At 40.9% G+C, this 14,853-nt stretch overlaps 2 protein-coding genes across 9 annotated transcripts in view; one reads left to right on the top strand and one right to left on the bottom strand.

Annotated features, from left to right (window-relative positions):
- DNAH12 (dynein axonemal heavy chain 12) overlaps positions 1-8,518 on the bottom strand; it is a 57,999-nt gene extending 49,481 nt beyond the window's left edge. For 6 of the 8 annotated variants that reach the window (XR_015275135.1, XR_015275132.1, XR_015275133.1 and 3 more), the window contains exons 1-11: positions 8,290-8,518; positions 6,976-7,139; positions 6,656-6,755; positions 6,359-6,385; positions 5,246-5,435; positions 3,896-3,974; positions 2,903-3,061; positions 2,027-2,222; positions 1,428-1,616; positions 442-592; positions 241-332 (exon numbers count right to left, since the gene is read on the bottom strand). Coding sequence is in view for 4 of the 8 variants with exons in the window: in XM_086846779.1 (XP_086702905.1) it covers positions 241-332; positions 442-592; positions 1,428-1,616; positions 2,027-2,222; positions 2,903-3,061; positions 3,896-3,974; positions 5,246-5,435; positions 6,359-6,385; positions 6,656-6,755; positions 6,976-7,139 (1,347 nt within the window). In the remaining 4 variants the exon portion in view is untranslated. Of the gene's footprint in view, positions 1-240; positions 333-441; positions 593-1,427; positions 1,617-2,026; positions 2,223-2,902; positions 3,062-3,895; positions 3,975-5,245; positions 5,436-6,358; positions 6,386-6,655; positions 6,756-6,975; positions 7,140-7,387; positions 7,483-8,289 lie in introns of all 8 variants that reach the window. The other 2 variants (XM_086846778.1, XM_086846780.1) reach the window with 2 other exon arrangements.
- A 13-nt stretch (positions 8,519-8,531) lies between these two features.
- Positions 8,532-14,446, top strand: PDE12 (phosphodiesterase 12). The gene is made up of 3 exons (XM_023935691.2): positions 8,532-9,872; positions 10,913-10,991; positions 11,683-14,446. The coding sequence occupies exons 1-3, from the start codon at positions 8,634-8,636 to the stop codon at positions 12,123-12,125; spliced, it is 1,761 nt and encodes a 586-aa protein (XP_023791459.2). The 5' UTR covers positions 8,532-8,633; the 3' UTR covers positions 12,126-14,446.
- The last annotated feature ends 407 nt before the right edge of the window (positions 14,447-14,853 follow it).

Raw genomic sequence — 14,853 nt, 5'->3', positions numbered from 1 at the left:
AATTTTACACTTCAGAGTTATTGTTTAAATACTTGGCTACATGAGTAAATATTAGACATTGAAGAAAATAAGTAATATTTTCTTCTAATTACCATAAACTTTTAGGGGGAAAATCTGTTACATTGTAGGTAGTCCATATATTTTTAGCTAAAGGCTAAGCACCTGTTATCCTCTGTTACGTTTTCATTTGTGCTGTATGTATAGTAAAAATTATTTATAAAGTGTAGAATTAAAACTTACAGTAGTGTACTCATCAAAACTGGGCTGTTCTGCCATAAATCTGTTTATCCGTTTCTCTGCAGTTCCATCCACAAGCCAGCCATAACTTTCAACTATAATTCAATTACAACATATTCATATTACTAAAATGCGTATGCCATACAGCAAGTTACATATTACAAAGAGATGACACAGCTATTTACATACTCTTCTACCACTTACCATAGCCTTTAAAATGTTCCTTTGGGCCTTCTAAGTTGTATCCAATAGATTTTTTCAGAGTGGATTTGGCCCATTGTACGGTGTGAGCAGGAAGCTCAGCATCCAGGGTTCCAGTGCCTCCTGTTAGCCAAGCACGCACCGTTTGGATGTTCTAAGAGTAGTGCAATTTATTTAAATTTTAAATAAATTTAAATAAATAAAAGTGATTATTCAAATTTTAAAAAGCAGTGGAAAGATACATATACTTTAAAAGTAAGTTGCAATCTGCAGAAAGCACAATCATAAAAGTATGAGACCCTGACCAAGTTCACATGCCTTATACACATGTAGAATGACTTTTCCTGAAGCAAAAAGTTGAACAGGAAACATGTAAAAGAAAAAAAAATCCAACCTTGAATAAAATTAAATTATATCATATATGCAAACACAAAAAAATCAACCCCAAAAGACTTCTCTGAAAGTACCATCACATGTGACTAGTGACCAATACTCAGTTCACATCTAAAGCCCCCAGCAAGGCTCTCTTCCCTGGCACCACAGACAGGTTACCAAGACATCAATCTTTTGATGTTGTATATATTAGTTTTTAGAGATTTGAGTATTTTCTTTTTCTTAAAAAGAAAATGAATATCAACTCTACTTTTCCTTGTCTTTCTTTGGAGATCTTCAATTTAATGCAAACTTATTGTTAATCATCACAAATATAATTAAAGGTCATTATGATAATTGCAGACCCAAAGAGCAGACTAAAACAATCAATAGCAGGTGCACCAATCTTTTATAAACAAGGAATTACAAAATTGCTTCAGAGCCTGGAGTGCCACTGGGCATCAAGATTCATAATGTGACCTGCAGAATGATTGTGGAAAATCAATACAAGTTGCATTCTGATCCCATTGCCAGGGTAGTCAGACTCCTAAATCACAAGTATTTCCACATACTGAGCATCTTAACAATTACATATTTAAATAAAGACAAAAGCACACCTGAAGAGTCTGTCCTATACAATCTACTACAAACAGAATTGCTTCTTCTAGGTCTTCTAAGCTTGGATAAAACTCCACTCTATTTTCATCAAAAGTCAAGTCCATCTTAAATAAAGGCAGATTACGTCTGTCTTCAGGATCAAAAAGTTTCACAAAAACTTCAGTCGATCTTTGCAGTAATTCTTTCACCTAGGTAATAACACAGACCACCTATTAGTTGACATAGAAAAGGCTCCACCCATTTTCCATTCATTCAGTAAGCCAGGAGTTCCATTCATTTTAGCACTTCTGGCCTGATTCATGGATAACTGAAGCAGTGTGAATTTTTCTAATAATTCCAGTGGGTATTAGTCCCAGCCCTTAAATGATGAAAACTAATGAAAAAGTAATCATTTCAGTAAAGTCCATGCTTTTATTTTTGCTACAAAAGTAAGCCAATTACTCATACATGTATGTAGAAGTGAAATATCTTGAAAGCATTTTCCTCTATTTTTTTTTCAAATACAATGATTTGATTAGGTTATTGTTCCATTATTCTTCTACAAAGCAGGTAATGTTTTAATCCCATTAAGTTTATCACAGGGAGGAAAGATATTTACCTGATTAGACATAAGCACAGCCACACAGTTACAAAAAGACTCAAGCTGATCCAACTGTACACCATCCAAGGCCTCTGACTGAGTAAAGTGGCTGAAAACTCTTCGGTACCATGTACGCATTATCTCGTCTTCTGCTTTGGAACAGCTTAGAGATGCATCAGTTTTAAAAGATCTACAGTCAACTGGTCCCTTCAATCTAGAAAAGAAAGGTAGAGGCAACTTTATAAACAAAATTTAAACAAACCAAACATGGAGTAAGGTGGCAATACAAACCCCTATATTATAAACCTAGTCTTTCTCTAGCAGAAAGCACAGTAGGAACTTACACATTGCTTCAGTAGACTAAAAGGAAAGAAAAAGCCTGTCTCAAACTCCAGGATTTGCAGAACAATTATCAGAGAAAATAATGAGGAAAAATATTTTGAAAATCATCTTTTTGAAAACTATGAAAATTTAAAGTTCCAAGATTAAACAGAAAGTTCAACCGATGAAAACCAGCAAGAAGACTGATCTTCAGGGTTAGCACAGAATTCCCTACAGATGATAATACTACTAGAAGTTGATTTTTCAGATACTACTTTAAAAAGATTTCTATGAGAATTAAGCATTAAGAAAAAGTGAATAATGGGGAGAACTTTACAGAATTAAAGGCAAAATACAAATCTAAAGGTCAGATAATACCAACAACTTGAACAACAATAAAATACATAACAGAGAGAAGAAAAGTCACATGGTCATAACACAGAGTAACTTAATCACGATACATTAAAATGGTGCATCAAAATTTTTCTATGATAAATAATAGAATTGAGCAAGATCATCTTTGCCAGCTTCAAAAATCTATATGGGTCAATAATTCAGCAGAACAGACTTTACCTGGAACTAGAGAAATCCACTACAAGAAAGTTAAAGAATGCTGTATAACCAAAATCCAGTAGAGTTTTCATTGTGGGGTGAAGAATATGTAAGCTGGACATGATTTCTTTTTTTGCTTTGATATAACTGTTATGCCATGTACTAGAAAAATCCAAGCCTCTAAAAAAGAAAAACCATAAAAAACCCAAATAAAACATATAAACAAAAATTAAGAGCTGAGGCACTACTTGAATAAAGTACTCATATATAAAAGGCAGTATTCAAAAGATCATTCTCTAGTCTGAGTAGTTAATGTCACACACATGTCCTCACTACCATGCAGTGGAAGTCATAAAGATACTCTGTCTGATAAAACATGCTTTATCCTCTATGGTACTTTCAAATCACCTCCTCTTAGAGAAGCCCATTCAATGTAAATTCCTAACTTCACCAACTACTATCAGGAAGCATTTATCAACAGATTTGGATAGCACACACTCTGATGCATCAGAAAATGGTGCAATTTGGGTATTTATATTCTGTCTACCCAAACTCCTTTTCCATGATGGGAGGGCATAGTAATTTTGCCTTCGGTCTCAAGACTTCATCTCATAAAACCAAAATTGCCTAAAACCTTATCATTATATGCAGATTTAGGATGCCAAAGTACTGTACAATGCTGCTATATGCCAGGAAACTGCCCCATACACACACAGTTCATCCCAGAGGTGGCTGCACTGTGACTTTGGGTACACAGAGCCAGGTTTAATTCATGAATGCTGCTCTATATAACTGTAACAACAGTAATAAAACATTGTCAGTGCTAAAACTTTGAAGAGCATTCAAATAAGAGAAGTTCAAATGCAAGACCTTCTACAGAGATTGAAAAATATCCCAGTAAGGGGCCCCAGAATTCATCTTGTGCCATAACTCTGTCCACACAGCTCAACAAGGATGTCCCTCGTGTAACTGTGTGTCTTGCCAGTGGGTTATTTGCTAACTTAATCCACTCACAGAGGTAATAAAGGCAAAGGTGCCTCATCTTCCAGCTTATCAAGTTCTTTTATGTCTGGTCTAACAAGAGCTCTTCTCACTACGAAAAAAAATACATGAAAATTAGAAGAAAATTAGGCCATATTCAATAGTCATTGTACTTCCTTGAACCAAGCACATAGTAGGATGAAAAAGTAACTGTGTTAACCCAGTCTACAAAACATTCTCCCAAAGGTAGCTCAAAATCAACAGCTTCTGCTGAATTTTTATACAGATTCAGATGCCTTCATTCCAGTTCTGGCTCCTGTTCCTGAAGGTTTTCAGTTGGGTTTGTGTTTAAATAATTAAATACTTATGCAGTTTCTTTGCTGAGGGGATGTTCAGTAACGGGAACAGGCTCCCCAGGGAACTGGTCTTGGCACCAATCCTGCCAGAGTGCAAGAAGCATCTGGACAGTGCTCTCAGTTGTATGGTTGAGTTTCAAATAGCCCTGCAAGGAGCAAGGAGTTGGGCTCTGATCCTTATGGACCCCTTCCAATTTCATATATTTTATGATTGCAAGAATTGATGGCAACTTCATTACATAATTACAGTGAGACACTATTAATTATGCCACTGATGACATTACAAAAAAACTAGCCTAATGTTAAATTGTTTATTTTTTAATCTACATTTTAAAAAGTATCAGCCATTCATTAAATAGTAACAAAACTGGGCTCAATTTCAGATTCCAGTTACTACAAATACAAATAAATTAATAAATGATTTAAAGGGAAAACACTTTCAAAATTCCAGTTCATGACTCTTTTTAAAAGGTTTTAAAATTGAAGTGAGTTGTATGAGCAATATCTGAAAACAGTAATTATCTTGACAGATTTTTATTGTGAGCTTCCTCATGCAACAAAAGCACCATCAGAAAACTCCTGAACGTGTTTTTGAATAAACAGCTTAAAAAAGCTGCTATTCCTGAAGAGCGAGAAAGAATGAATAGTACATAAAAAGTTTCTCCTTTCTTTAACAGTAAACAGCAATGCATTCTTGCTTCAAATTAACTAAATAGGTTAAAGATACAAAGAAATAGCATCAACACCAATCAACCTTTTTGACAGGAGGCCTACAGTTGTATTTGTCTGCTTGAACTGTACTTTCAGCTGGTTAACTTTTTACTGGTTCAAATAAAATAAGCATGTTTTGCCTTAAACTTTATGGCCAACACACATTTGATGAGGCAGGAAAAGCTTAATCAGTAGTTAATTGCAAAGATCCTGCCTGGCTGAAAGAACAAACCAGAACATTTTCAGCAGGAGAATATGGAGCTTATAATATATATATTAACATTAATATAAGTGCTGAGAAATTTGTAGTACTTACACACACATCTTTGCATGCTCATTTCATAATCCCTTACTACCTCCTTTAAAAGGTCTTCAGTGAGCAGCTCTCTATCTCTGCCCTCCATAAGCGACTGTGGCACCATGGTGAGCATGGACCTCAGCCACTGCTGTTGGATGGGAACCACTGGATTACTCTGCACACATTTCTTCAAAAAGAGGTATTCTGCCTGAAAGGACAAGATTTTCACAGGTCTAATAACTACCTATGAATGTATTTCTGTGTTAGGCTTGGCAAAAGTCTCTTTTTATTCAAAATTCCTTAATTTCAATTTTTTTTATTTGTTAAGGGCAGGGTATTTAATCTAATCTTTTCAGTATTCACTGACTAATACCCTAAAAGCTGTTCTGTGGTTGGTAACATGGTGTCTCTGTCTTAATGTTTAAACATAAAATATTGTACTTGTCAGTATGGCATTTTCCTTGGTTCTCTGCTGAAGTTTATGGCTAACAGTAAAATAGTTGAAGGTCAAGGTTATTGTTGTCTGGACAAACATTTGTCTGACAAAAAGTGTGGACAAACATTCTCCATAAAGGGAGCGAGTCTTGGCCAAAGAAATAGGTATTTCTGGTTTTGATTGACAGTGTTGTTATAAAATCTCTACAGTCTACAGAATGAGTCTACCTAACAACAGCTAATTGGTGTTACCTTAGGCTAATTAATATAAATATTTCAATACTAATTTGAGTTTTAACTGTCTCTCAGAGATGAAGTCTTACTTTAAAAGCTATACACAAATTTGAAGTTTAGTTCTTCAAATTAAGGGAACAACATGAAAGACTACTTTTTGTACAGGCTAGGGTACAATCTATGACTCAACTGAAAAAATCCTAAGGCCTGTTAGGATTTTTTTTCCTAAGTAATGAACTTTAATTAAGGTTAAATTAATTATTGATAGATGCATTTTCTAAAACAGAAAAATACTTTCCCTCTACAGGACTAAAAGAAAATATTCCTATTTTGCTCCTATTCCATTTTCCCCCACCAAGACTACTTTTTCTTCTTTGATAATAATTCCGCATAACAGACTCAAGAATAGGGGCCATTCACTCTTCTACTCCAAAAAAACTCAAATGAAAGAATTTAACTCACTCTTTTTTGGCTTTCTTCATCATCCATCTGTATAAAAAGAAACAGAAAATTATACATGAAGAACATAAAAAAAAATACTGGAAATATAAAATTCAGCAAATATTACTCCTAAACCGAGACTTTGTTCTGTAGATACACAGGTAAACATTTCAATTGGATTGCCTGAATATATAAATACATTTATGAATTACTGAGGAGCAAAACAATTATATTGAAATAAATTCTAAGAAGGAAAAGAAATGTCCAAATAAACAAAGAACTAAATATGCAAGACTTAATAAAGAAATACTTTCTCACTTTCTTCCTAGTGGAAGGCAGTTCTGTGATAGAAGGTGCAGCATCTCTCTGATCTGTTTCATCCATGGTTATGTAATAGACTTTGAGAGCTCGATCAATTCTAAAGTAAACCACAACATCAGAAGTGCAGAAAAACTGCAAATAATATATTAAAAATAATGCTAACACTTTAATTGATGCAACCTATTTTTTCATCATTACTAACTCCTTAATCACTAAATCTCACTATAATTAAACAAACACCATTATTTGTCAAATGTCTAATGTGTAATGTTTCTTTTGCTTGAATTTCAACATGTCTTGAATTACATGAAACTCACAGTAACTGATTAATCATCTCTTGCTGCGCCTTGTCTCTGTGGTATGTCAATAGTTTCCTCTGTGATGGTGAAGTTTTGGATATGACTGGTAGAGGTAAAGTAGCTGGACGAAACAAAGTTCTCAAAGTCCGTTTATTGGAAGTTGCTTCATCTGAGTGCTCCATCTAAAACCATAACAAAACTAAAATTCTAGCATACAATCCTGTCCAGAAAGGAGTTTAACACATGCATCTATTAAGTTGAATGTACATAAGGCTTAAAATGAGGGTAAAGCTCAAGGGAAAGCATGTACATACAGAGCCTGCCATAAGGGAGAAAAAAAAGAAAGAAAGAAAAAAGAAAAAGGAAGAAAAAAAAAAAACCAACAAATTTGTATTTTGCGACTGGGCTAAGGTTCAACTCAAAGACCAACCTTCTATAGCGGCTTAGTCGCCTGAGCAGGGCTATTCCGAAGACTGGCGGTCGGGTTCCCCCAGAAACACGATGCACAAACTCACCACTGCATTTCTACAGCGGAGCAGAAAGCCAAAGCTATATCCTAAACCAGTGCTAAGTCCTAAACACGCACCAAACCAGGCGGTGGCGGATACACCAAAGGACACAAAGCTCAGCTCCGGAGGGCCGGGACAACACCGCCTTTTCCCGTCGCTCCCACCTCTCCCAGCGCCGCGGCCCCGGCTCGGGACAACAGCGCGGTTGCCCCGGAGCCGAGGGCGGGCGGCGGGGCCCGGCCCATGCGGGGTGCTCGGGGCTCCCCCTGGCCGAGATCAGGGCCTCTCACGAGGAAAGAGAAAGGGAATAAACCTTCCCTTGACCGTCCCGGTCTGCCGCAGGGCTGGCACAACCCGAGTGAATCAGAAAGTCCTCCTGCTCCAGCCTCTGCCCGCACCGAGCAGATCACAGTGAGAATGTTTGAGAAATTATAAATATAATACCCTCGAGCATCAGGTGGCTGTTGCTGAGCTTCTGCTTCTTGTACAACTATAAATGGAAATTTTAAAGACCTCCACAGATTTGCTACCCACCTACCCACACCTGACAAAAGAGACTTTCAAGCCCTAATTTTGTATGTGTGGGCAGGGCCCCACGCGCAGAGGGTGTGGGAGCAGCGGGAGGGAATTTAGTGTGTTTTCAAAAGTCCTGGGCACCTTCCTAGCGTGGCTCTCACTGCCCGCGACTATTCTTCGTGAGGTCTCAACCCAGACATGAAATGTTTTCTCACAAACACAAACCCAAACCCTTGGCTTAAAGGATTTATGTAAAGGCAATTAGCATCGGGGCGTTACGAGGAAGACCCGCCCACGCCTCGAACACCTGTTGGCCAGGAAGCTGCGCTGAGGAGCGGGGGTTTCGCCGTTGAGGGAACAGAACCCACTGGTTCTCCGGTCGGCCTGACACAGGCCGTGCCGACCGGTTAACGGTGGGGCGCGGGGAGCGGGGCGAGGGGCGCGGACAGCCCGCAGCGGGGCACGGGCCACCGGGAGGTGGCGCTGCCTCACGGCCAGCGGCGCGCGCCCGCCCCCTTCCCGCCTCCCGCGCGGCCCCGCCCCTTGGCGCGCGCGGCCAGCACGGCGGCCCCGCCCCGCCCGGCGGTTCCAGCCCCGCCCCGCCCGGCGCTTCCGGCCGCGCCCCGCGGAAGCTGCGGCGCCGCCGGGTCCATGTGGCGTTGGCTCCGCTCCGCCCTCCGGAGCCTCCGCGGCTCACCCGCCGCACCCCCGCACGGCGGTGGCGGCCGCCCGCCCGCCGCCATGGAGCGCGCCGTGGTGCGCTGCGTGCCGTCCGAGCCCAAGCTGAGCCTGCGGTTCGTGCTGCCCGACGGCAGTGCTCGGCACATGCAGCGCGACCAGGCGGAGCCGCTGGGGCGGGCACTGGCGCGCATCGCCACCAACGCCGCTAAGGGCCACGGTAAGGCCGGCAAGAAGAGCAAGAAGGCGCGGGCGGAGGGCGGCGCGGAGGGCGAGGCGGCGGTGCCGGCCGTGCGGCTGTTCTCCCGCGAGGGCGCGGCGGTGGCGGAGGAGGTGCCGAACGCGGCTGCCTGGCAGGACGGCGCCGTGCTGCACATCGGGGACGCGCGGTACCGCGTGGAGCGCAACCCGCCCGCGCTCACCGAGCTCCGCCTGCCGCGCTCGCTCCTCGCCGGCTTCCCCGTGTGCCCCAAGGTGAGCGCCGAGTTCGCCGAGCCGCAGCACTGCCTGTTCCGCTGGTTCCGTGAGCAGCGCCCCGCGGGCGGCGGGGACGCGGCCGGGGAGGCCTGGGTGGAAACGGCGGCGGCCGAACGCGTGTTCACGCCGTCGAACGCGCTGGTGGGGCTGCGGCTGAAGCTGCGCTGCACGCCCGGGGACAAGGAGCAGCGCTACGGCCCGGCCCGCGAGGTGGAGAGCAGCGGCCCCGTGGAGGCCGGGCCCGGCGCCTGCACCTTCGACGCCCGGCACCTCTACACCAAGAAGGTTTGCGGCTACGGCTCCGTCCGCGCCGTCTCCTACAACATCCTGGCCGATACCTACGCGCAGACGGAGTTCTCCCGCACTGTGCTCTACCCGTACTGCGCTCCCTACGCCCTGGAGATCGACTATCGGCAGAACCTGCTCAAGAAGGAGCTGGCGGGCTACAGCGCCGACCTCATCTGCTTGCAAGAGGTGGATAAATCTGTCTTCGTGGACAGCTTGGCCCCGGCGCTAGATGCTTTTGGACTGGAGGGGCTGTTCAAGATTAAGGAGAAGCAGCACGAAGGCCTGGCCACTTTCTATCGCAGGGACAAGTTCAGTCTCCTCAGCCAGCATGATATCGCTTTCAGCGAAGCCCTGCTCTCTGAGCCGCTGCACAAGGAGCTGTGTGAGCAGCTGGCCAAGTACCCCCTGGTGCAGGAGAAGGTGCTGCAGAGGTCATCTGTGCTGCAGGTACCAGCTTTGACATGCCTTCTTCTCTTTCCCCTCTTTTTTCCCCCTTTCTCCTCCTCCCACTGTCTCAAAGTGCAGCCGGGCCAGCGTTGTTGAGCCTCAAGCAGCAGAAGGGAGGTGAGGGATTAAAAGTTTGAAACATGGAACTATAGTCTCTGTTAGCTGGGGTAATGGATAGAGCAGAAGATCAACTTAGGAACAAGAACAAAACATTGAGATCTTACTGAACTGCATATATGGAACTACCAAAATTCGGTAAAAGCAAAATTACTTTGCTTTAAAATGAAGGCAGTTGTTGAGATTCTGGGCCAGGTAGTGATTCCTGGCTGGTGATTTTTTACTACTTAATTCTGTATGTCAGAATATAGTCTATAAAACTTAGATCTTATAAATCAGTTTTAAGTAAGTTAGTTGAGTATGCTGTATAATGCAGTTGTAATGCAATTCTTTAGCAAGTGACAGAGGGAGACAAATAAGGTTGGGCAGGTGTGTGAGCTTCCTGATGCTAGAGGGTTTGCTCACGGAGCTGTTGTGCAAGTACAAGTGTGTAAGATAGAAGGCTGTGTCAGGAATTGCAGAAACACTGGTAAAAGTTTCCTGCTCGTGGACTGAGTAGGACTAACAGGATTTCCTTGATAACTGAAATCACCTCCAAATTTTTGTTCAATTTAACAATTATGGAATTCTACATTTGCTTACTAAAAACAAAGTTTAGCTCCAGTTCTGTTACAGAGAGTGAATACGAAATAAAAATATTTCAGAATGTTACCGTCTGAATTATATCTTATGAAAAAATATGGCCAAACCAGACACAGTCAAAAGAATACTTGTTAAATGATGTAGTGGTAATATTTTGGCTGATACCCAAGCCTTACATACAAGATTAATGAAAAGTACAGCTCCTAAGTTGAGTTTATAGTTTATAAGCATCAGATTCTTTGAACTGGGTTGCCACAAAGGCATAAGCTGACTAGTGCATTTTAAAATATATATAACCTATATTTAAGACTTAACAAAAGACTGCTTTTTTTTTCTTAAAGGTCTCAGTTCTTCAGTCTACAACTGATCCTTCCAGGAAGCTTTGTGTAGCAAATACCCACCTATACTGGCACCCCAAAGGTAATTTTGGCACATTCCTGCATGTAGGATAACTGGGTTTGGAAAGATTTTTGCTCTTATTTGGGAGAATATATTTCCCATCATTCTTTTGTAGCTATAGCCTTTTCTTCTGGAACTGAGGATTTCCTGCCTTACTTCTTATCTAGATGAAATCAAGCCAGACTCCTCAGTTTATAGATTTATTTTTCTAGTGTGCCAGGGAGTCAATAGAATCCAGCTGACAGCAAGGCAAGTCGCATTACACACAATTCACCCAAAGAGCAGACCATAAAATATTGTGTGTGCTTATGGTTTCCCAGGCCTGTTGAACATGGTGCTCTCCCAGGGTGCTGCCAGGAGGGCAACCAGATTGAGCTCCAGAAGCTGTTAGGAGAGATTCTTCTGTTCTTGATTAGTTTTCTTTTGGTTCTGTGCCTTTTTGGGAATATTGTTAGATGGTTGCCATGAAATGGAAAACTGCTGTATATGGGTGTTAAAGCTTCAAAGTTCTTGCATGTACAGGTTTAATTTGAAATTGCCTTGTGACTCAAAAACTTTCATAGTCACAAATTTTAAAGGCTTCTTAATTAGTGAAAACTATTCTAAAACACAGGGTTGCTGTTTCAGAGCTATATATGCTTAAATGAGCAAGCCAGCAAGCATCTCCAGTGCTGTTCTGCATTATTTGAAATAATACTTTTTATGTCTTTAGGTGGGAACATCCGTCTGATCCAAATTGCTGTGGCCATGTCTCACATCAAGCATGTAGCATGTGACTTGTATCCCAGTATCCCAGTCATATTCTGTGGAGATTTTAATAGCACACCCTCGTCAGGAACTTACAGTTTTATCAGCAGTGGTGGCATTGCTGAAGATCATGAAGACTGGGTCTCAAATGGGGAGGAAGAAAGGTGCAGTATGTCTTTAAGCCATCCTTTCAAACTGCTAAGTGCTTGTGGAGAACCTGCTTATACAAACTATGTTGGTGGGTTTCATGGATGTCTGGACTACATTTTCATTGACAGAAATGCTTTAGAGGTTGAACAAGTTATTCCATTGCCAAGTCATGAAGAAGTAACAACCCATCAGGCTTTGCCAAGTGTTTCACATCCTTCTGATCATATAGCACTAATATGTGACTTGAAGTGGAAATAGAATATCCCTGGCATGGTGCTTTTGGAGGTTTTCAAACAAGAAATTTAATGTACTGCTGGGGAACTGAGGTTAGACCCTGACTTGTATGCTACTAAAAGGAAAGCCAAAATGACTAATGAAGGGTTCATGTGTTTAATGGTTTTACTGAATATTGTCACACTGTTCAGAATATTTGCATGACAGTTTCCGCCCTTTTTTATATACTAATGGGAAAAGATATATTGAAGACAGAGTTTTGAAAATTGGATTGTCATATACCTTGTTAATGGTGTTTTTAAAGAATTAAGAATTATTTTGTTAAAAAAATAGGAATTTAATCTGATTTGTAGGGCAGCATACAAATTGAACCCTGCTTAATTCAGAAATAAAAACAGAACACAAACCCAAATGGATTTCATTAATTCCACTTTAATTAATGTAATGGTAATTTAAGTTCATAGATTATGTTGTTCACTTACCGTTACTATGGCACAACTTTCTAGTAAGTTGCATGAACAATGTTCTTGGACCTACCAACTCCTAAAAAGATGTTCTTAATAACAAGTGAATAGACTGTCAGTAATCAACTATTTTAAATTCAAGCCTGTAATTTATTTGGAAGCAATTTGTCTGGCCATATAACATAGGTAATGAGGATAATGTTAACATCTTGTGAATCTGGACTACATGAACAGCATCTACTTTGAACATACACTCCTTCTGGTTTGAGTCATCAGCAATAAAAGATACTGGAGTTTAGGACAACCAGCTTTGGATAGGAGGGAGCTTTTTATCATCTGTTTTCAGGTGGGGAGAGATAAGAACAGTGTGGTGCATTAGTTATCTGTGCCTAAATCTTTACAAAGAAACACAAGTGACTTGCAAACCTTTATCACAATTGTTGTATTTTGTTCCTCTCTTGCATACAAAGATGGCCTGAATTTTTAAATGTTTTTACATGCATTTTTTCTTTCTAGAAATTGTCTAGCTTGCCCTATTTTGTAGGATGTGGGGAAGTATATTTTATCCATCCCTTAACTGAATGTGTTGGAGTGGGTTGAATCATTTAAGAAGCTTCTTGCCCTGCATCGTTAGTCCATAAGAAACAAAAAGCATTTAGAAACTATTCACTAGATCTTCCTCTTTCACCTAATAAAACTCCCTTTCTCAGTTGTCTGCCACTGTTGTCAGTTTGGGGTATTTTTGTAGTTACTGCTGTTTTCCATGGCAAAACAAGTCTGCCTGGGTTGATAAAAGCTGTGTACTCTCTACTTGCACACCTGCTCTCCCCTGCATTCTGGTGCTCTGTAGCTGGGATTCACTCAACTGTTTAAACACTACTCAAACCAGGAAGTCAGTTTCAGGTGGGATATTTCCAAGGGTTGCTGGTGCTGTCTCTTGCCATAGTATTTGCTCTGCTGTGAATGGTGGTGGTAGGGAGAACCTTTTAAATAACTGCTCTTTTCTGTTATTTCCAATACAATTACTACTGTTCTTTTGGTGCTGTAGTGTCTGGGCATCTAACATCATGCTGGTAGCTGCAGTAGCAAAGCCCTCAAGGCACATTTACCTTCAGAGATCATACAAGGCTAAAAAGGTAACAGGCCCATAAATTTCAAAACTGTTTCAAAAAGCATGATGTGAGAAGACAAATCTCATGAATTTTATTAACAACTCTGCCCACAAATAAAGAGAAATGGACAAACTCCACTACTCTAAGTCTGTAGAAGTCTGTGTTGCTAAAGAGCTCTTGTAAATGTCCTTTGAAAGCAGCTTTTCAGCAACACAGGCAGTTAACCTTCCTCTTAGCCCAAACTCTTACCTGATCTGCTCTACTGCCTATGCCACACCAAACTAAAATGGATGTGGATCCTGTTAAAAATACAGGGCCTTTAGTTCTCTTGCTTGTATTACCATTTTAGTGGATCTTCATGTCCTGAACTTAGTCACCTTAAAGCCATTTGCACCTAAAGAACAAGATACATACAGTAGGCTTGGAGGTGGAAAGAGGTGATGAAAGCTTGAAGCAAGACCTTACCCTGCTCCAGCAGGTACACTCCAAAACATAATACAAGACCTGAATGAGATGGTGCTCGTTTATTCCAATGGTTTTGCCAGGCTATATGTAAACCCTCAGATTTCTGGTTTTAGGCAGCAGCTAAGCCACATAGTTGCAAAGCACCTTTGGATACAAAAGGGAACCAAAATGGAAAGTGGTAATGAACGTTGTTAAATCACTGCACTAGTGATGGACTCTCCCTGGAAAATTAGATTGTAAATAATTTGGGTGAATTTTTGGTCAGGTTTTTTATAAGTCTAAATAAAAAATAATATGTAATTCAGTCTTGCATGAGTTGATGTCTGTACTCTCCTAGACCCCGAAGTTCATAACAGAAGTATCATTGATTCATAACTTCAACATAGAGTTGTGTTCATCATACAGGTGTGAGGAGAAAATCTTGCAAACAAAATAAAAGCTGTAAGCCCCCTATATTGGCAAATAATTTTTACTAATTTACAAATGACGGAACACTTACACCTGAAGAAGTAACAGTTGCAAGCATATGACATCTTAAAGGGTAGAAAAATTAATTGGAAGATCTATTCAAGAAAAAAATTCAGTATCAACACCAGGGAAAATACTGAAAATTACTGCATTACAGTTGAGTCAGAAATACACAGGCCTACAAATTGCCAGCTCTGAAAAAAAAGGAGGGAAAACAACCCCAAACTCCACTGAATAATGCAG

Source organism: Cyanistes caeruleus, chromosome 11 (genome assembly GCF_971803275.1).
Source record: "Cyanistes caeruleus chromosome 11, bCyaCae1.hap1.1, whole genome shotgun sequence".
Classification (NCBI taxonomy): Eukaryota; Metazoa; Chordata; class Aves; order Passeriformes; family Paridae; genus Cyanistes; species Cyanistes caeruleus.
The sequence above is the reverse complement of the archived record's forward strand: the minus strand, read 5'-3'. Positions and strand labels throughout refer to the sequence as shown.

Bases quoted from the DNA above. Each gene is read 5' to 3' on its own strand.
- PDE12 (XM_023935691.2), top strand. From the start codon at position 8,634: ATGTGGCGTTGGCTCCGCTCCGCCCTCCGGAGCCTCCGCGGCTCACCC. The intron at 9,873-10,912 runs GTACCAGCTTTG...TTTTTCTTAAAG, and splicing joins AGAGGTCATCTGTGCTGCAG to GTCTCAGTTCTTCAGTCTAC. The intron at 10,992-11,682 runs GTAATTTTGGCA...TTATGTCTTTAG, and splicing joins CCTATACTGGCACCCCAAAG to GTGGGAACATCCGTCTGATC.